This window comes from Electrona antarctica (assembly GCF_951216825.1).
Source record: "Electrona antarctica genome assembly, chromosome: 12".
Taxonomy (NCBI): Eukaryota; Metazoa; Chordata; class Actinopteri; order Myctophiformes; family Myctophidae; genus Electrona; species Electrona antarctica.
The window spans coordinates 34,577,347-34,599,556 of record NC_136793.1 but is presented as its reverse complement, the minus strand read 5'-3'; the positions used below and the strand labels follow the sequence as shown (position 1 = coordinate 34,599,556).

Genomic DNA, 22,210 nt, shown 5'->3' with positions numbered 1-22,210 from the left:
GGCCGTCAGATCTCTTGGCCCCATTGTGAAGTTACAGTTGGTACCATTACAGACCGGTTGGTACCCTAGGACTCTTAGTGCTCTAATGGCTGTTACAAATAACAGTTGCAAATATCCTTTAATTCAAAGGCATTTAAAGCTACAATCCAGCTGTCCTCTCCTGTTCCTGCAAGACAGTACTTGCTACTGTAACACCCAGGATTCAAAAGTGGGTCTCCTGCATGGGAAACTAAACATCTGCTCAGTCAAGAAAGAGGGACTCACCACTTGACCTGGGGAGATATTGGACTTCAATGGACTAGATGTCCCACCTTACACCATGTATGGAGACCACCTCCAACCACCTTACACCATGTATGGAGACCACCTCCAACCACCTTACACCATGTATGGAGACCACCTCCAACCACCTTACACCATGTATGGAGACCACCTCCACCCACCTTACACCATGTATGGAGACCACCTCCACCCACCTTACACCATGTATGGAGACCACCTCCTTACACCATGTATGGAGACCACCTCCAACCAATGGACTAGATGTCCCACCTTACACCATGTATGGAGACCACCTCCACCCACCTTACACCATGTATGGAGACCACCTCCACCCACCTTACACCATGTATGGAGACCACCTCCTTACACCATGTATGGAGACCACCTCCAACTAGATGTCCCACCTTACACCATGTATGGAGACCACCTCCAACCACTGGACTAGATGTCCCACCTTACACCATGTATGGAGACCACCTCCTTACACCATGTATGGAGACCACCTCCAACCACTGGACTAGATGTCCCACCTTACACCATGTATGGAGACCACCTCCAACCAATGGACTAGATGTCCCACCTTACACCATGTATGGAGACCGCCTCCAACCAATGGACTAGATGTCCCACCTTACACCATGTATGGAGACCACCTCCTTACACCATGTATGGAGACTACCTCCAACTAGATGTCCCACCTTACACCATGTATGGAGACCGCCTCCAACCACTGGACTAGATGTCCCACCTTACACCATGTATGGAGACCACCTCCAACCAATGGACTAGATGTCCCACCTTACACCATGTATGGAGACCGCCTCCAACCAATGGACTAGATGTCCCACCTTACACCATGTATGGAGACCACCTCCAACTAGATGTCCCACCTTACACCATGTATGGAGACCGCCTCCAACTAGATGTCCCACCTTACACCATGTATGGAGACCGCCTCCAACCACTGGACTAGATGTCCCACCTTACACCATGTATGGAGACCACCTCCAACCACTAGATGTCCCACCTTACACCATGTATGGAGACCACCTCCAACCACTAGATGTCCCACCTTACACCATGTATGGAGACCACCTCCAACCACCTTACACCATGTATGGAGACCACCTCCAACCACTGCATATGTGCTAGTTACATTGTATTAACTAGTATTACTCTTCCATGCAGATCAGTTAAAATAATGTTTTATTCATTAACATGAGTCTCGGATTGCAGCTTCTTTAAATAACATGTGACTGATTGGTACTAGGCTCCAGCCCATCAACGCTGCCTGCAGCCAGATTGCTCACCATGCAAGACAAAAATAGCTGAACACATTACTCCTGATTGCTCAGATCACTTCATTTCCTCCCTGTGTGTGTGTGTGTGTGTGTGTGCGTGTGCGTGTGCGTGTGCGTGTGCGTGTGTGTGTGTGTGTGTTACATGAGCGCGTGCCGGCATAATGTGCGAGTGAGGTCAGAAATCACTGCACATTTTTTTGACTTTAGTGTATTTCCCTACAATGGTTGTCATTTGATTTAACGTGAAGCGCATTGAGATTGCACAAGCATGAAATGGGCTGTAGTGCAAATAAGGCGTAGAATGAATTCTGGCAATGAATGATGTGTATTGTTTGTATTCTCAGGTGATGAAGATGATGGGACTGAACAACGCGGTGCACTGGGTGGCCTGGTTCATCACGGGCTTCGTTCAGCTGTCCATCTCTGTCACGGCTCTGACGGTCATCCTGAAGTATGGCAGGGTGCTGTTCCACAGTGACCCCTTCATCATCTGGCTCTTCCTCACTATCTACGCCGTCGCAACCATCATGTTCTGGTGAGGACCTCGTTTTTGTTTGTTAAAGTTATTAGCGTTATCAATCTGTTGTTTATTATTAACGCATTCAAGCGTGACTTGATTAGAAAGGTCTAGCTGAAAATAGTCCCTGTAGAAGATATTGATTCACGGATGTGATTCAAATGCCCTATGGTAGTGGTTCCCAAAGTGGGGGTCCTTGAGGGAGTTCCAGGGGGTCCCTAGCTAAATGATAGTTTGGAACCAAATGGACCCTTATGGATCTGTAACTCAGAGAGTGTACAAATGGAACCAAATATTTGGTTCCATTTGTACACTCTCAGAGTTAAATTAACATTGATTTTACAATCTAAATCGGGGTCGCAGATATAAAAATGCCATTCAATGGGGATCCGTAGCCTAATGCATGTCAAACTGGGGTTCCTTGAAATTAAACTGGTTGAGAATCACTGCTAGAGCCGTAAAAAGCTTCTCTTATGGGGGGTCCCTTGGGGGTCCGCGGGCTGATTAGTTTCAATTTGGGGGTTCTTGACATGAAAAGGTTTGGGAACCACTGCCCTATGGAATGCATGTCCCTTAATTACATCCCCTTCTTGATCCATGATCCCTTTGAATGAAAGACAAACTATTTTGTCAAGGCAATTATGATAGTAAGGCATGTAAGGCTTATTATCCTTTTAGGACACGCCACAACTGCACTACAACAGGGCAATCATTTTGAATGCTGCAAATTCCAATAATGTGAATAAACAGTAACTGAAATTCGCACCAACATTAAATATGTTCTTTTGGAAATTGGTGTTTGAATAGATGAATAGCTGCTCCACATTTCCCATATTCAAAGCTGTGGAGGAAGTCCACCCTGGTCAAATCAAGCTTCAAGAGCATTGCATTTATAGCTGGTTTTAAATGTACATTTACAGGCCAATATTGTACCTGGTACTGTCAATACAGTATGCACAATGTCACACAATCAGCAATGTCCTCCACTCATGATATCTCATTAAGACTTGTAATTTACAAGTGATTTCCATATTATTAAATGAAACAAGGAGCTGATATTGTGTAGATGTGGATTAGTATGATATCTGAAGTTGAACACCATGTGATCCTTTCTCCTGTACGTGTCTCCCCTACACTGTGCCTTTTCTAGCTTCTGTTGGTCCCAATAAAGTAAGATAACAATGTGTGTCCTTAGAGATAGTCTGGCAGTTCAGCATGACTTATTTCTCTGCAGCAACATATACCACGTTCCTGGCCAATTAAATCCTGCTACATCCACAGCACACTCTTGTGTGCGATTCTTAAGTTGAGGGGGATGTTATGTTTCAATAAAAATAAGCACTGAAGTGAATGAACGACCCACTCTTCTTTGAATTAAAAACAAAGGAAAAAAAGATTAAACAAGATTCATATCCTGTTGCTTTCAGTTTCCTGGTGTCAGTGATTTACTCTAAGGCAAAACTGGCGTCGGCCTGCGGGGGAATAATCTACTTCCTGAGCTACGTACCTTACATGTACGTAGCCATCAGAGAGGAAGTGGCCCACGACAAGATCACTGCCTTCGAGAAGTGCATCGCTGTGAGATCTTTTGCCTTCTATCTCATCACTGCTTTAGCCCATTAAGACCTGGACCGCTTCTGCGTCACCTTAGCGTTTAACCACTTTAACCGCTATTTTAAACTTTAGCTGTTGAAAAATAGCACAACTACAGGCTCATAGTGTGGCACTGAGTGCCGTGCTACGATCTGCTATTTTTGAAAAATCGTGAAAATGTGGCGCAAATCTTTGAATATATATTCTTTCCCAGCGAACGTTTTTAACTCAAATCTTTGCTTCTGGGGGTCCCTGGAACTAAATATTTTGAGATGGGGTTTGCGAACAAATACACATAATTTTGAAGAAATGTTATAGAATCTGGTCTCAGGTCTTAATGGGTTCATGTTTTCACTTAACCTCAGGAAAAAAGCTCACCTCGCCAACTGATGTCTCCTTGCTTTCCCCATCTCTTCCAGTCTCTGATGTCCACCACGGCCTTTGGCCTGGGGTCCAAATACTTTGCATTGTATGAGGTGGCCGGAGTGGGCATCCAGTGGCGCACCATCAGCCAGTCACCTGTAGAGGGTGATGACTTTAACCTGGGGCTGTCCATGATGATGCTCATTATCGATGCCAGCATTTATGGAGTGCTCACCTGGTACATAGAGGCTGTGCATCCAGGTGAGCGACTGGTGTCTTCAGCACTGTTCTTTTTTTTTTTTTTGAACTTTGTTTTTATTTCAATGTTTTATCCACCAAATAATGAATGAACAGAAATCAGATCAAATATAAATAAATAAAAACAAAAAAACATGACAAAAACAAAGACAACAAAAGAAACCTAAAGAAAAATGAAAAACAGCTTGACATAAACTACAACAATTTTTCAAATTAAGTGCAAGGCAAGACAGGAAAGGGCAGGAGACATGACTCACAATATAATATACAGCAGATATGACATTAAAGCATTCTTACAGACAAAACAATCACTACACGAAAGTATCCTGAACAGTGACCATTAACTATAATTCTTGACTTGGAATTATTATATAGCAGATTAATCCAAGAAACAAATTCTTCTCTAAAACCCATTTCATTCAAAGTCTCTTCTAAAAAGAGCCAATGTAATCTGTCGAAAGCCTTGATACCGTCGAGGCTAAGGAGCATTGATGGGTCCTTATCTCTTGCTGCTAGTGACTGTATGTTCAATGCTCTCCTAATATTGTTTGTCCCTTGTCCACTCCAGATAAACCCCGTTTGCTGAGGATTTATTAATTTTTTAATGTACTTTTGAATTCTATTTGCCAATATAGAGGTTAATATCTTATAATCCACGCACAAAAGACTGATTGGGCGGTAACTAGAACACTGTATGGGGTCTTTTCCTTCTTTATGTAGTACCGTGATGATGGCTTCTGACCACGACTTTGGGGGGTCTCCTGATGATAATACATAATTATATAATTTGCATAGAAATAATCTTCCCTCTGATTGTGACCTTACCCGCATCCCAGACTACTGAGGGTGAAACACTCCCATCATAATAAAATAGCCACCCCTCTCTTCTTTCCACCCGCACACGATGCCCCGTACACTTGATCTACCCACTCTTTTAAGTTTTGCGTGTTCAATCTCAGACAAATGAGTTTCCTGAATCAAAGCCACTGAGCACTGCAATTTCTTCAATTGACTAAGTATCTTTTTCCTTTTTATAGGGTTAGCACTGTTCATTTTGATGGCATTTTTTATTTATTTAGTCTAGTCACAGTGTTTTGAATACAATTTAATTTAGTTTTAGTCATAATATTAGTCACCTGAAAAGTTTTAGTCAACTAAATATCATAAGATTTTAGTCGACTAAATCTACAGTTGATTTTGTCGAAAAGATTATTTTGGCTGGCCTTGATGGCGTCGTAATGGCTGATTTTGCACTTGGTTGCATGCTGGTTACAAGCGTGAAGTGTTGTGAATGTGAGCTTGTAGATCTGCTATTTTCAGAGCGCAACCAAACATAAAATGGCTTGTCTTTTAGTTCTACTGGATCTCTTCTCCACTAGTCGCTCCCTAACATTTTAGTCTAGTTTTTATTTTTGACGAAATTGTCAATATATTTGGTCTTAGTTTTAGTCATCATAGCTTAGTTTTTATTTAGTTTTCGTCAGTGAAAAAAGTTAGTTGATAAATATTTTTCAAATATTTGTCAACAGAATTAACACTGGTCTTCTGAATTGTCATTTTGTCCTTTGAACTGAACAGTAATTATAATAATGAATTGCATTTTTATAGCGCTTTTCCAAGTGCTCAAAGCGCTTTACAATGGTTCATTCATTCATACATTGCGAGGTGAAGCGGCGAACAGTCGATGCCAGCGTCCTCACTTCCCACATTCACACACCAATGGTGGCAAGCTAACACCGACCAACTCATTGGAGGCAATGTAGGGTTCAGTGTCTTGCCCAAGGACACTTCGACATGTGGACAGAAGATGCCGGGATTCGACCTGCTCTACCTCCTGAGCCACAGCCGCCCTGTTATCAATGTAATTATCAATGTAAATAATATGCGTATTTGTCACCTTTCTCTCCTTCTCTCCCACAGGCATGTATGGGCTGCCTCGCCCCTGGTACTTCCCCCTGCAGAAGTCCTATTGGCTGGGCAGTGGGCGGGTGGAGACGTGGGATTGGCCATGGTGTGGAGGCGGAGCTGCCAGGCTGAGTGTGATGGAGGAGGACCAGGCGTGTGCCATGGAACACAGACAATCAGGTACTAGGACCAGAGCATAATGAGCGGAGTGGAGCGTGTGGACAATCCGCTCTTCGCTCCAGACGGCTTTTGTCCCGCTCCGCATTCACGCTTGTTGATTCCCTCCCTGCTGCGCAGCTGTTTATAATGTGCACAGCACGTCTCTGTCTGTGTTTGCAGCGATCATAGGCCTGCTCCAACGTGTGGCTCCGAAGCCACTCCTGCCGCATTTTAAAACCCACTCTCCACTCAATTAAAATCAGACCCGTCGGGGGGCACGGTGGCACAGTCGGTAGTGCTGTCGCCTCACAGCTAGAAGGTCCTGGGTTCGATTCCTGCTGGGGACGCTGGGGGCGTGTTCTCTCTCCTGTCATCAGTGCCCATATCCGAGGCAGGGTTGGCGAAAGGGCATTTCTGTGTGGAGTTTGCACGTTCTTCCCATGTCTCCTCTTAAGGGTAGGTACCCTCAGTAATCCTGGTCTCTAAACTACCTCCCCCTGGCCAGCCGGGGCGCCTGATGGAGGGGAAAGGAACTGGAATAACGTGTTCCTTCCACACGCTACGTCCGGCCCGGGGAAACTCCTCCCTGTCCACTGCCCCCCAGGTTGGCAGAGGAAGTGCAGCGCCCAGGATTACATTAGATAATTGACACTGGGTGAAAAAATGGGTTGCAAAATTGTGGGAAAAAAATCTGACCCGTCTGAAGTGAGTGGTGCTGTACTGTACTTGTGCTGTACGTACTGTAAACTGTACTGTACAAGCTCTCCTCCCTGGCCTGTGTGTGTGTGTGTGTGTGTGTGTGTGTGTGTGTGTGTTAGGCTGCACAACAGTGACACTTGGTGGTGTGTTAGGCTGCGCAACAGTGACACTTGGTGGTGAAAATATGCTATTTCCATGCTCAGACCCAGGGACACAGCCAGCCAGGGACACACATAACTGTCTATAGGAGTGGTTGCACCACTCAAAAGTCCCTTCACTCCGCTCCCACTCCACTCATAGCCTCTGCTCAGGACAAAAAGTTAATCGTGAGACTTTCCTCCGGAATTACACACAGCGCTACTTAAACAGGTTTTAATCCAGCTAAAGCCTACAGGTCCTCCTACTGTGTCCTTTTCCCGGTGATGTTCCTCTCTATATGAAACCGTGATAAGAGCCAGCACACAATATATGGCCTTTTATTTACCTCTCCACGGACAGAGCAACTAAAAGGAGTTTCATTTTATTGTCTTCTCAGTTTCATGATATTGTTGAGCCGTGCACCTTGCGATTTCTGTTTAATCTGGAGTGTTGCAGGCATTTAGTGCTTCCTCTCCATAGAGCCTCTTCCATAACTAGCCACATCAGGCTAATTAAGGGAGTTACCTCTGAGCTTTAAGCATCTTCCTGTAATAACATGGCTCACTGACCTCGGCTGCCCACCTTTTCTAAATGGTAAATGGTGCATATATTATATATGTGTATAACATTCAGACGTTCACACACCCATTCACACGCGAGGCAGTGGCAACCATGCAAGGCACCAACCTGCTCATCAGGAACAGTTAGGGGTTAGGGGTTAGGGGTTGGGGTTAGTGCCTTTTCAACAGTTAGGGGTTAGTCCCTTTTCAAGGACACTTCCACACAAAACCAGGAGGAGCCATGACAGATTCCAAGACGGCTGCTCTACCTACTGAGCCAGTGCTGTTTGACTATTTGATCAGAATCAGGTTTATTCTCCATACATTTACTAGGAACTTGACTTGAGATCAGAAATATGGTCAGCAGATCTCCCCATTCCTCCATGTAACAACAAAACTAGTGTTTACCAAATGGTATGGACACATTATTATTCAAATGTATTATACAAAAAGTTGAATGAATATGTTTTTGCACACTCATTTCCCAATACAGAGGCAAATTATATTTTTAGCATGTCATTATAGGCAGAATGTTTTTTTCCCCCACACAAAATGCCGATATACAAAATCACTACACATCTCACATTGTAATAAAATGTGCATTTAATATAGCAGCCGACCCGGGCCGGCTTAATGCACACCAGTCCTCCAAAGGCAGGCCCTTAAAGAAAGACCAGACTATTGCATTTAAAGGCGCTGAAAAGCTATCCGGGGACTACCGAAATAGCACTGTATCGGTTTTGTAAATACATGATCAAGTAAACATTTTCAGCAGCAAATGTCTAATGTGTGTATCTTTCTCTTCTTTGCCATCATACAGAGGAAATGCGTGGTATTGAGGAGGAGCCCAGCCATCTGCCCCTGGTGGTGTGCATAGACAAACTGACCAAAGTATACAAGACTGGCACAAAGCTGGCCCTCAACAATCTCAGCCTCAACCTCCACGAGAATCAAGTGGTGTCTTTCCTAGGACACAACGGGGCTGGCAAGACCACTACCATGTGAGGGACAGAAATATGTGCATGTTTCTCCCTGTTGTATGAGAAGGCTTGTGTAGCACAGTAGACTCAGAATGCTGAAGGGGGTTCCCCTCTGGCTGAGCAGTAGATGTTGGTTTCCCCACACGGGAGACCCAGTTTAGAATCCATTTGGTTACACTGGGGGCTCGTCCAACATCGGGTTTCTCAGTCTGGAGAGGGGTGGATGTAGCAGAGTAGGCCAGCCTGAAGATCATAGTACTAATATCTTCCTTTGCCAAGGAGGGATTCCCCTTTGGATGCACAATGGATATTTGGTTTCCTTTTTGTCTTCATTAAATAGAGCTGGACTGTCATCAACAAATTGGAGACGGAGACAGTGTAGAGGAAGCACAGGAGACAAAGCTCTGACAGCATTTGATCCTGGCAGGATAAGGAGTGGTTCCAGAGATGGGTATCTCAACCAATGACTGGGCACACAGACAAAGCCTTCTAGTAATGTAGCCAATCATTTGGCAGTGGCACAGACCCGCTTTTGAAAGATCTGAGGGTGTTTTTATGTTGGTAATATGCAAGCGACATGCATAGCTCCAGAGTATTGGTGCTGTACTTCAGTAGATATACAGTACCACAGATTCAGCACAGTGAGCTTGTGCAATGTGTTGGGAAGCAGCTCGGCTTGGAAATAATTTAAAAAAAGATTATAATTCATCTCACTGTCACATAGTAATAACAATATTGCTATAAGATTATACAGCGTAATACGAATAGCAGCAGTACCAGACCACCGACATGATTGAGCTGAAGCAGCTACGCCAATCACAGCTCACCTCGTTCTGCTAAGCTCACGTTAGCTCGTTCGCACATCATTGCTGCTTCGTTCACAAACTGCACAGCTAGTAACTTGCTATCCATTGCAACAGATTGCCATTATTAGACCCTGTCTTGTTGTATTACATCAATTGGCTAATTTAATTCACATGGTGTCCCAGTTCTAAATTAGTCTCAGATTAGACCAGCTAGAATGAACAACGGCAGTATTATGGATTCCCAGCACAAGAGTTAAGTACCACTCACTGAGTTGAAACTACCTTGTGTCATTTCTTTACAATGCCCATAATGTGCTGTTCACTTATTCAGAATATAGTACTGAATGTATTAATAACATACTATATTAATTTAAAAAAAAATCATCATCACTGACTTTCTCTCCTGTCCCGGGCCTGTCATAGGTCAATTCTGACAGGTCTGTTCCCACCCACCTCTGGCTCTGCAACTATATATGGTCACGACATCCGCACCGAGATGGAGCGCATTCGTCAGAACCTGGGCATGTGTCCACAGCACAATGTGCTGTTTGACAAGCTCAGTGTGGAGGAACACCTGTGGTTTTACTCCAGACTGAAAGGCATGGCTGAAGTAGACATACGCAAGGAGATGGACAAGTGAGTGTCTACTCTACAGTATCTAGTTTTATACTATGAAAATAATGTTAAAGGGACACTGGCAATCTTCAACATGCTCTCTATATTGTCGCTGTCAGGCAGAAACCGTGTATCTGCATATTTGGGCAAAAGTATTGGAACACATCGGGATCTAACGCTTTGTGAGCTTGTGGTTCTCACGAAGTGTCCAAAATAGACTGTCCAAAATTCTGGCTATTAATTATTAAGTACTAATAATAGCTTTCAACCTGATAATATATTTGTTGTAATGCAATTTTTTAAATATTATATAACTTTTCTCTCTCTCTCTCTCTCTCTCTCTCTCTCTCTCTCTCTCTCTCTCTCTCTTTCTTTTTGCTCAATTCAAGTGTGTTTTCTTTGCTTAATGTTTGTGTGAGCACATTGAATTGCCTCGTTGTTGAAATGTGCTATACTATTACAAACACAGTTGCTTTGCCTTGCGTCCAGGATGATTGAGGACCTGGAGCTGTCCAACAAGCGCCACAGCCTGGTGGAGACTCTATCCGGGGGGATGAAGAGGAAGCTGTCCGTGGCCATAGCCTTTGTCGGGGGGTCCAGAGCAGTCATCCTGGATGAGCCCACAGCCGGAGTTGACCCTTACGCTCGCAGGGCCATCTGGGACCTCATCCTAAAGTACAAACAGGGTGAGCTGGAGGGGATGGATGTGCCCAGAGTGTGTCCTTGTTGTACTCTCCTCTAACTATTCAAAGACAAAGTGAAGGCCTCTGCAAAATATGGTCCTGTTTGGAGTCAAAGACACAGTTGTGAAGAAAGACAAAGTGGGGTGGAATGTGATCCATAGTTAGAGTGATTGCACTACAGCCTACAGCCTAGCATATTGTAATCCAATCCAATCCACTTTATTTTTTAGAGCACATTTAAAACAACAGCGTTGAACGAAAGTGCTGTACACTCATTAAACAAATGTAGCATTCTAAGAGTAAAAGTATATTAATGCAATGTGTGTGTGTGTGTGTGTGTGTGTGTGTGTGTGTGTGTGTGTGTGTGTGTGTGTGTGTGCACATGTGTCTGCTGTTTTTCAGGCCGTACCATTCTCCTGTCCACCCACCACATGGATGAAGCTGACCTGCTAGGAGATCGTATAGCCATCATCTCTCATGGAAAACTGAAATGCTGCGGCTCACCGCTTTTCCTCAAGAGCACCTACGGAGACGGATACAAACTCACTCTGGTCAAAAAACAGAGTGAAGGCAGAGGTGTGTGTCTGTGCGTGTGCGTATGTGCGATTGTGCATGCTTGCACTTTACATGTGCATAATGTTTTATACATGCATTTGTGCATTATGTGTTTATTTTTTTAACAGGGTGCAATTTAGCTATTGCATAAGCAGATGCTACTCTCCCTGGGGCCCACACATAATCAATGGGCCTTTATTGGTGTGTGTGTGTGTGTGTGTGTGTGTGTGTGTGTGTGTGTGTGTGTGTGTGTGTGTGTGTGTGTGTGTGTGTGTGTGTGTGTGTGTGTGTGTGTGTGCGTGTGCGTGTGTGTGTGTGCGTGCGTGCGTGCGTGTTTCCCTCCCGTTTTCTCAAGTTGAGTAGTTGCCTCAAAACTCTCCTCAATTTGTCTCCACGTTTTGCCTTTGAGCCATTTGTTTGGCACTGTTGGGTTGTTGTTTTTCTCCCCAAGTCCCTAACTCCCCTCTCTCATTCCCACTTCTCTTCCCTTGTCATTGTCCTCTCCTCCCTCCCTCCATTCATCATGCCCATGGTGCCTGGCGGGCCCTCAGACCAGGGCACGGAGCTGCAGCCTCCCTCCCCGCTCTCTCCGTCCTCCTCCCTCTCTCCCTGCTCAGAGGCGCGGGTCACACAGTTCATCCGGCAGTTTGTGGCGTCCTGTCTGCTGGTGTCCCACTCTAACACAGAGCTGTCCTACGTGCTCCCCTCAGAGGCAGTCAAGAAGGGCTGCTTCGAGAGGCTCTTTCAGGTATGTGAACAGAGTAGTACGGACCTGTCTATTATAATAAATATGAGTACTGTACCCATACAAAGCCAGAGGAACCGAAATTAAGAGTTGTATATTATTATTAAATTAGACTTCTTTCTTACCTAAACGTAGCCCGCTGTTGGTGGTGCTGCAGCGCCGCTGCATGTCATTAATGTGTGAATGTATAATCCCAAAGTAGACCAGTCAATCTTTGCGGAGTGCGGACAGTTTGTAAATAAAAAAATAAATCCACGTTTTCTTTAGATGTGTAGTGTGTGTAATCTTTCTTCTTAGCCATTGCTAATCCACCGTTAATTTATGTCGCAGCAGCAGTTTATAATTATCTTCGGCTTGGAGTTTCCAGAGCATAATGTTCGACAGGCTACTTCTTGCAAACGGAACCGGACCGGGTCGGTTTGGACCCCGGGTATTTTCGGATCTCGGGCTTACCCGAAGACGTAGAAGTGTAGGGTTTAGCCAGGATGGGAATATATATGGGTGGGGGGAGGTGATGAGAAACACTAGCCCTACGCCGCCATTTGACCCTTGCTTGCCTTTGAGGATGGCATTTGACTCCTAGTGGTGTCATTTGTGTCCTGCCCGGCAGAAAGAGAGATGATACACTTCCGTTGTGTGGTCTCTCTTCCATCATGGCAGTATCAGTAGTCATTCTTGGTCTAGGCCTCTATTGGTGGCTTGTGATTGGTGTGAGGCTGCAAGCTTCTATTGATTGGTATGGGCCTGTGCTTTATAATGGTTTGCCCGTTGCTCAGTTATTTTATGTTAATGTAGTGTTATGTCTGCCCACGTAGGCCCTAGAGCAGAGCTTGGACAGCCTGGCCCTGACCAGCTTTGGTGTGATGGACACTACGCTGGAGGAGGTGTTCCTCAAAGTCTCTGAAGAGGACCAGTCTCTGGATAACAGTGATGCTGGTGAGACCCCCCAGCAGCCTCACACACACAAGCCCTAACTCTCTGGCACTCACGTCTGTCTGCTCCCATTTATTTGAAATGAGTTTGAACCGTCAGTGAGTGCACCCTCCCCTCCATAAGGTTTTGTGGGGGTTCATAAATTAGTCATGACACACAATCAGAATAGATTTCTGCTGGATATGCATAGTCTGAGTTAGTGCTGACGTTGAACTTGTTTTTTAACAAGTTCTTCATCTTTGCTCTCAGTTAAAATGCTAATGAGCTGTCTCTCTCTTCCTTCTCTCTCTCTGTCTCTCTCTCTCTCTCTCTCTCTCTCTCTCTCTCCCTCAATCTTTCTCTATCTCCCTGTGTTTCTCTTCACTCCAGGATCAGATATAAAGGATTCCCCGGGTGGCAGTTCGACAGGGAAGCCCACAGTGCTGCCAGGGCCAGGTGTTCTGGGATCCCCACAAGGCGATGATAGCGTACCGGCAGCAGTGCCCCAGGGACGTGAGAGACCAGAGGTGGAGCTCAGTAACCTGGTGATGTGCTCCCGATTGAGCCAGAGCCAGTCGTCCCTGAAATCTTCCTCGTCCATCGGGTCCGTGAGAGGTGACGAGGGAGGACTATACGCCGACTTCTATGGAGACTACTGTCCCCTCTTTGAGAATGGGCTGGAGTCTGACACTGCTAGCCTGAGGGGTGAGAGACAGACAGACAGACAGAGACAGACAGACAGACAGACAGACAGACAGACAGACAGACAGACAGACAGACAGACAGACAACAGTAAGAAAGACGGAGAGAGACAGTCAAAGATACAGGGTATGGCAGTGTCGTCTTAACTGCCTGTTGACTTTCAAATAATTGTCTCTTAACAATTTAGCTGCCTTTGACGGAGTATTCCGTAAGTTAAAATCCAACCATTGTCTGCCTTTGTCGGAATTCTCCGCCAATTAATTGACTTTATCGATATGAAACGGTTTAACGGAAAATCTACTTTTAACACTGGCCCGGTTGCTAGGCAACGCCGTGCATACAGAAGCACCAGGAAACTAAACTAAAATAAGCTGTTTCTTACAATGGTGGTCTGGCCGGGAAAACCGAAGTGAAAGTGACTGAAAATGACCAATTCCGGCTGGCGCAGCTAATGTGGCCACACCCATCAGTTCATTAGGTATACCTGGTTTTCACCTTATCACCACTCACCTGAAGTTAAGACGCGCCCACAGCTGTTGATACTATGGAGAGGGGCTGGTCACCAAAGCGGTGTATTTCGATTGGGCCTTTTGACTCAAAGGCTTTCAGCTTTCAGGAAGAAACCAAAATTACACAGGGAACACATTTGCATATTATAACCTCACCTTGGGGTCTATTATTAGTGTAATGTTAACTACATAGACACATACAAAACAGAGTGATAGAAACACAAGCAATAAAGTACCAGTTTCTCTAGCGTTTTGGCAGACCGTATTGATAATAATTATTGATACAGTAGGAATAATGGTTCTTCTGGTGTATTCTTATTGATGCCCCCCTCAAATCACTTTTCACTCCTACCAGGTGATCCAGAGAACCCCTCATCCACGGAACCTGAGGTGCTGGAAGGTCAGGGCAGCTTTAAGCTGGAGGGCTGGGGGCTGCGACTGCGTCAGTTCCACGGCCTCATCGTCAAAAGATACCACTGTGCCAAGAGGAACACCAAAGGCCTCTTTTCTCAAATCCTCCTGCCCGCCTTCTTCGTCTGCGTGGCCATGACTGTAGCACTGTCTGTACCTGCGATAGGTAAGAAGCCAGTATGAAGATATTATAAGAAGACTAGAGTCCAAAAGTCCTCTAGTCTGTGCTGATTCTTACACCTAATTGGAGTTGGCTGAAGCGTGGCGCTTTAGGAAAAGCCATGAGGTCACCAAAGTCAATAGGACTCATCCTGGAGTCTGCCTATTAGATTATGAGATATTTTGTTCAGCAGGTTTCATGGCAATCTGCCCATTAGATTTTGAGATATTGTGTGTACAAGTGGACATTTTAGCCTAATTGTGCTGCGTCTTACGCCTAACTGGAAATTGGGTGGCACTAGAGGAAAAGCCATGCACTCACCAAAATAGGTATGGGACAGCTCTGTGTCACTGGCGGTTCATGAAGGTGCAAAGAAAATGATATGGCAATCCAGCTAGTAGTTTTTGAGATGTTTGCGACTAAATTGTTGAACAGACCGACCAACTGACAAACCGACAGCCATCCTTAGAGCCCTGGTGGACCTGCAACTTTTATCCTCTTCTGTTCTGCAGGAGATCTGCCCCCGCTGATCTTGTCCCCTTCTCAATATCATAACTACACCCAACCTAGAGGCAACTTTATTCCCTACGCCAATGAGGAAAGACCGCAGTACAGGTCAGATGCCCTGAAATGTATTTAAGACCAATAGGCGTAAGAATTTCCCCGGATGTATCACTTGCGTATTTATTTCATGTGTCTTTGAGTAACTGTGTGAATATCTACGAGTATCTTATGGATCGACCTGTATTTTGGTTCTGTCAGGAGTAAAGTTTCTCCAGACGCCAGTCCTCAGAAGATCATCAACACCTTGCGTCTACCTTCAGGCGTGGGTGCCACCTGTGTCCTCAAGACTCCCTTCAACAGCACACTGGACCAGCTAGCACAGACCCTCAATCCCAACGCCAACGACTCCAAGACCCTCGCTGCCCGATACTTTGACTCCATGTGTCTGGACTCCTTCACACAGGGGGTGCCCCTCTCCAACTTTGTACCCCCACCCCCCTCCCCAGCCCCCTCAGACGACCCAGACCCACGCTTTGAGGATGGGCTGTGGAACTTCACAGCCACACCCCCTACCACCATTCACAGTGAGTCTGCCAGTCCATGTCCGTCAAGTCAAAGTCATGTTTATTGTATACAGTAGCACAGTTCATGCAGAAAATACTGTACATGCACAAATACGGTATGTGCAGAATATAAAAAAATAGTGTCAATTTCAGTTTGAAATGAAGTAAAAATCTGACAGTCTGCTGTTATACAGCAGACTCTGAAGACAATAGACCATTTGCTAAGCTTAATTACGATTCATGTCAGTCATATGATTATCATCATCTGGGTTGGTGAGCTGTGTATTTTCCCCAACATTAATGAAACATGTGTTGGGGAAATGCAAATTGATCTGGGCACCTGGAATCACTGTTGCAGAATGCACAGCAGCAGCGTTTCACCATAGTGTTATTATGGTAGCCTATTCCTATTATTTTTTATTTATGCTGATTATTGTGTAGATTATTGACATTTTCATTAACTTATATGGTATGAATGTTAGCCTGTCCTAGTCAATGGTGGTTAGCAATTGGTTGCTAGCATCGGACAATCGCTATTGTGGGGTGAGGCTTAGCGAACTCTCTATACAATGACATTCAGTATATATGACATTTATTGTGGCTAACTGTTAGCATAAACCCCAGTTCCAGGTGCCACCATACGCGTTCACTTTAAAAGACTGGAGTTTGCCCGCCCCCCACACACACTCGCTACATACAATCAAGTAGCCTATCACTGGAACAAGCACACACTGTTTACCTTTCGTCAGAAGCTTTTACATGGCGGGAGCGTCGCGGTACAAAGGCACAAATTAAATCCGAAATTTGGATGGCAGAAGATCCACCAAGGACAGCTCTCCTGGAGCCCGACTTATGGAGGTTTGAAAATCCTCCTTTCAACTGCTTTACACCGTGATTATATTTTCAATCCCATAGTTGGAACGGTGGGGCGTTGCCATAGGAACCGGACCAATGTTAAACGCTGCTGTGGGACTCCATTATATAGATGGAGTATACGTTGGGGTACGTATATATACGGACCTGATATAACGCCCTCTAGCGTCGGGGGACGATATACGGACATGGGAAAGAAAGAATTAAACTCCTTTTATATCTCTTATATCTTAAAGATCTGTGTTCTTCACACACCACAGACATACACGTGTATTAGAGCGAGAACACAGATCTTCATCAGGTAAATCCCTGATTGACAATGAGAAGCCATTTTATGTACAGAGGCGTTGACCCCACACAGGTAACCAATTAAATAACCTGCCGATCAGAGCGCTGCACTCACACAGATATTGTATACACATTTCTAGACAAATGACGGGCAAGGCAAGCGTATGGGCAGCATGTTTTTTCCGATCCATTCTTTAAATCTGTATTTACCAAGTGGTTTCTCAGATGTGTAACTCCTTGTGGGCCCCCTTCCTTCCTGTGATCAGAGCCAGTGACATCTCCACCCACCCTGCCCCTGTCCATCCATGAGCCAGTCCGATGCACCTGCTCCATGCAGGGCTCGGGCTTCTCCTGTCCCAGCGGGGTTGGAGGACGGCCCCCTCTCATGAAGGTGGTAACAGGGGACATCCTCGTGGACATCACCGGTCGAAATGTCTCAGAGTACCTCCTCTTTACCTCAGACAGAGTGCGCTTGCACAGGTGAGACCTTTGTAATTATTATACACAGATGTCTGAATCTGAATTATATAGGACTTTGTTTTAAAAATGGTATGACTGTTATTATCTATTTGGCTGTTATCAGGGAGGTGCTATAAATAGTTTTATCCAATTATAGCTTTCATAGCTATAAAATGTTTTATCCAATCTCATCTTGTATAACATGGCCTCTTTTAAATCTATATCTGATTGTTTTGTTTGTTTGTTTGTTTGTTTGTTTGTTTGTTTGTTTGTTTGTTTGTTTGTTGTACTGTATGTATACCGAAAATTTGATTTAATTGTCCTTATGCAGACCGACTGATTGTATTAAACAACGTCAAACTCGCCAACATTGCAGCTGTACGAAAAGCTTGACTTATCCTCTTTCTATCTGCAGTGTTTGTTTCATAAAGATCCACCGTAGACAACATGTTATGAACCACTTTCTGTCAAGGAATTCCTTGCAGATGATTATTTTGTGTCAGAGTTTGGAAGCGCTCACGTTCAGCAAAGCAACGTCCTGCTGCCTACTGCATTATGTGAGAATTCCAAACAGGTGGTGCGCAGGGCCATTGAGTGAAATCCAACAGGTGGTGCGCAGGGCCATTGAGTGATATCCAACAGGTGGTGCGCAGGGCCATTGAGTGATATCCAACAGGTGGTGCGCAGGGCCATTGAGTGATATCCAACAGGTGGTGCGCAGGGCCATTGAGTGATATCCAACAGGTGGTGCGCAGGGCCATTGAGTGATATCCAACGAGCAATTCCAAACACAAAAACTATTATTAACTATTATCATCTGCAAGGAATTTCTTAACAGAAAGTAGCTCATAACATGTCTACAGTGGATTTTTATGAAACAAACATTTGCGGATAGAAAGAGGATAATTCAAGGTTTCCGTACAGCAGTTGGTTAGTTTAACATCGTTTAATACAATCAGATGGGACTTTTCTGTTTGGATGTATGGGCTGTCAATGGCAAATTGCGGCTAGTTGCCACCCTGCCATTAACTTATAAGCAAGATGGCTGCATAAGGTCTATGGCACATTACTGAGTATTTAAGAATGATGCGGTCAACAGATGTATCTGTCCATGACTGTTTGATAGATTGATTTTAATAGGACTCAAGCAACCACTCATGACAGGAGGCCAAAAACTATCCAGAGGATAGCACTTGAAAGCATTACAAAGCACGTATTTCCACAGTGGTCCTGTAAACAATAATAATACAAACTGGTGAAATGTGAGGGCAGATTATTATTATTTTCACTTGTATGACATATTGTTCAAATGAGATTTTTGCATCTCATTGTATTCACTGTCTTGCATTGTATTTGCTGTTGTAAACAGATATGGAGGTATAACAGTGGGTAACATACAGAAATCAATCCCAGCATCCTTTGGGAGGAATATACCACCCATGGTTCGCAAGATAGCTGTTCGCAGATCAGCTCAGGTAAGAAACAGTAAATGTACAATGAATTACAATTATATAAACAATATTGATTTCTTTAAGCTTTTCTCTTTTTTTAGTATTATATATGATCCAATGATTTATAAATTACTCTAGCAATTTGGCCTCCTTTGTCTTTGTGTTTAGCTCAACAAATAATGCAGCTGTTTAAAAACTGCCAAATGCTTTTCTTATACGGTTCTTCTATCAAGGGTCCCGACTCCCTATTGATTTGTATTGTAGTAGTAAGCCATGCCGAGCCATGAGGCCCATAGGGCAGGAACCTATCTCCTGTTTCTGTAGCGTGAGGCAGGGAGGCACTGGGTCCCAGTCTTTGGTATGACCCGTCTGGGGATCGAACCCCAACCTCCCATTTTCAGGGCGGACACTCTAACCACAAGGCCACTGAGCTGGTTGATTTGTATTGTGGTCATGTTTATTTGACCTTAATTAATAAAGCCCCTTGTTACATTTTAAGAGCTGTACTGATCTCTAAAATATAAGAGCTTCCATTGTTTGAATCTGCCTTGTTCCTACACAGCAGTATCAGTACTAATCTGCCACTGAGGTTAACCTGAATCTATTGCAAACATTATGCCAGTGTAGTGTTGATATCTTATATCATGAAATACTTTAGTACTTCTGACTGGGAATGCTTGCTCCAGAATGATTATCATACAAGCTCATAGCGCGCCACCGAGTGGCGCGCTACGAGCTTGTAGGTCTGCTATTTTTGAAAAATCGAAGAACGACTGACATAGAAACATAGCTTTTTCAGAAAACTGTCAGGATGTAGAAGACATTTTTAGAATCTGATCTCAGGTCAAAATAGGTTAAAATAATACTCAAAAATATTAAATCAACACATTGACGGTGATGTTTTGCTGTCTAGGTTCTATACAACAACAAGGGCTACCACAGCATGCCAACTTATCTCAACGTTCTTAACAATGCCATCCTTCGTGCCAACCTTCCTGCTTCCAAAGGCAACCCTGCTGCTTACGGTAATACTCTGAAATGTGTACTCTGTAAAATCATGTACTGTGAGAAAAACGTACCAAAATAAATGTCATCTTTTAAATCTGCCCATCCACACCTACATTTACATAACTTCTATTGTATTTGTTTATTACATTAACCATTATTTCTTTCTTGGTTTCTTGGTTTTGTTTGCTAACTAGATCAATACACTGAACAACATTTGTTATGGTATAATTCATACATCTGCAGTAATACCCTATCAAGACATAGCATAATAAACAGTATAATACATTATTATATGATAATTGCTGTGTAGTATAATAAAACGTAATTAATGTGTTTGCTTATTTGATAAATACAATGTACAATCAAAACGGTGCATGTGTTGATTTTGCAGGCATCACACTGACAAACCACCCAATGAATCGAACAAGCGCCAGCCTGTCTTTGGACTACTTGTAAGTTCTTTTCTCCTTGCCTTCACTGATGATTTCTTTGGTAACCATTAGAAGAAATAAAGCACAACTAAAAAATATAGCACAACTTGTACATTATATAACTCTGATTTCTCCTCTCCTTCATCTTTATCATGTTATGTCTACCTTCAGGCTCCAGGGGACAGATGTGGTGATTGCCATCTTTATCATTGTAGCCATGTCCTTTGTCCCGGCCAGTTTTGTGGTTTTCCTGGTGGCAGAGAAATCCACCAAGGCCAAACACCTGCAGTTTGTCAGTGGCTGTGACCCGGTTATCTACTGGCTGGCCAACTATATGTGGGACATGGTAAGGGAGGAATTTGTGCAATCTGCTTTGGTGCGTGGGAAAGGGTGGGAGACTTTTTGCATGTATGTTGATGCTCGTCTGCTCTTGTGACGACCAAATGCCCTCCAATTTAATGGAAAATGGCTATGAGGTATTTGTAGATCTATGTTAACAGATATACACTTGTATGAAGCTGGTCGATTTGATATTATGGCTCGTGTGTGTCACCAAAACAGTGGGAGGAGTAGTGTGCCAAACATTAGGGTTTACGTAAGGGATAATGTATGGCTAGGTGGTCATTGTTGATAGATAAATCACTGACAGGGTGATTAACCACCGACACGGAGTGGAGGTGCTTAATCTATAAATGTATCTATAAAGTGATTTATCGGTAATGAAAGCATTCCACGTTGGCCCCACAGAGCGCACCAAATCGCCTCAGAAACAAGGAAGTGAGTGTTGATCAAATTGAATCAATTCTCGGGTACTGCATCATCTATTTCTCGCTCCAAATGTTTTCAAAAACATTCATGAGAGCAATGTTTAGTTAAATGACATTGTGTGTTTGTTTACATGGCTGACATGTTGGGTACAGCATCAAATCCAATCAGCGCAGCAGCTGTTCTGAGCCTTTGTTTAGACAACGGTCTGTTATAGAGCGGAGCGGTCTGTTATCAAGACATCAGATCAATCCGTGTAATAAGTGATAATAAAGTTGCACAAGTACTATAATGTGTTGCCCTTTCTGGTAACCACACTAATTAACCACTTACTGTAAACCCTATATGGTCCCTCAGGGCTACGTCTTGTCTGTTTTTCTATTAATGTTTGGAATGCTTTGGCTGAAAATATCTGATCTGGATGCTGGGGTTTAAGTGGTTAACCAATAGAGCACTGTTTGAATGCAGCTCTTGTTTGCCAGAAATCCAGTCTAACCACTTTCTCTGTCTCTCTACATCTCTCTCCTGCTCTCCTTTTCCCTGTCTCTCTACATCTCTCTCCCGCTCTACTTTTCCCTGTCTCTCGGTCTCTCTTCAGATGAACTACCTGGTTCCTGCCACATGCTGCGTTCTCATTCTGTTTGTCTTTGACCTGCCTGCCTACACGTCCCCGACCAACTTCCCAGCCGTCCTCTCCCTGTTCCTCCTCTATGGGTGAGTGCTCTTTCATGGACCCCTCCCTCTCCTCTTCCTCCTTGTTTACCTCGTCACTCTCTCGCCCCACTTGTAAAGTTTCTGAAGAGGAGACCTGGAGGAAAGACACTGGATCACACCACCGCAGGCTGCCACCCCCCCCTAACCCCCCCCCCCCCCACACACACACACACACACACCCACCACCTCCCTTAACCGCCAGTGCCATCATGTCCTCATTTATATGTTAATTACTGACAACTAAAGCCATAGAGCTCCCTCCTACATAACCTGAAGAAGAAGATGCAAAGGAGAAGATGAA

General features: G+C 44.2%; 1 protein-coding gene across 1 annotated transcript in view; it reads left to right on the top strand.

The window, feature by feature from the left end:
- abca2 (ATP-binding cassette, sub-family A (ABC1), member 2) overlaps positions 1-22,210 on the top strand; it is a 96,906-nt gene that overhangs the window by 61,196 nt on the left and 13,500 nt on the right. The window contains exons 17-36 of the mRNA XM_079516617.1: positions 1,928-2,118; positions 3,528-3,678; positions 4,113-4,317; positions 6,235-6,399; positions 8,596-8,776; positions 9,985-10,197; positions 10,666-10,862; positions 11,262-11,435; positions 11,966-12,162; positions 12,975-13,095; positions 13,462-13,776; positions 14,638-14,859; positions 15,366-15,468; positions 15,616-15,941; positions 17,348-17,561; positions 18,910-19,015; positions 19,905-20,016; positions 20,391-20,451; positions 20,602-20,776; positions 21,794-21,909. Of these exons, the coding sequence (XP_079372743.1) occupies positions 1,928-2,118; positions 3,528-3,678; positions 4,113-4,317; positions 6,235-6,399; positions 8,596-8,776; positions 9,985-10,197; positions 10,666-10,862; positions 11,262-11,435; positions 11,966-12,162; positions 12,975-13,095; positions 13,462-13,776; positions 14,638-14,859; positions 15,366-15,468; positions 15,616-15,941; positions 17,348-17,561; positions 18,910-19,015; positions 19,905-20,016; positions 20,391-20,451; positions 20,602-20,776; positions 21,794-21,909 (3,545 nt within the window). The remainder of the gene's footprint in view (positions 1-1,927; positions 2,119-3,527; positions 3,679-4,112; positions 4,318-6,234; positions 6,400-8,595; positions 8,777-9,984; positions 10,198-10,665; positions 10,863-11,261; positions 11,436-11,965; positions 12,163-12,974; positions 13,096-13,461; positions 13,777-14,637; positions 14,860-15,365; positions 15,469-15,615; positions 15,942-17,347; positions 17,562-18,909; positions 19,016-19,904; positions 20,017-20,390; positions 20,452-20,601; positions 20,777-21,793; positions 21,910-22,210) is intronic.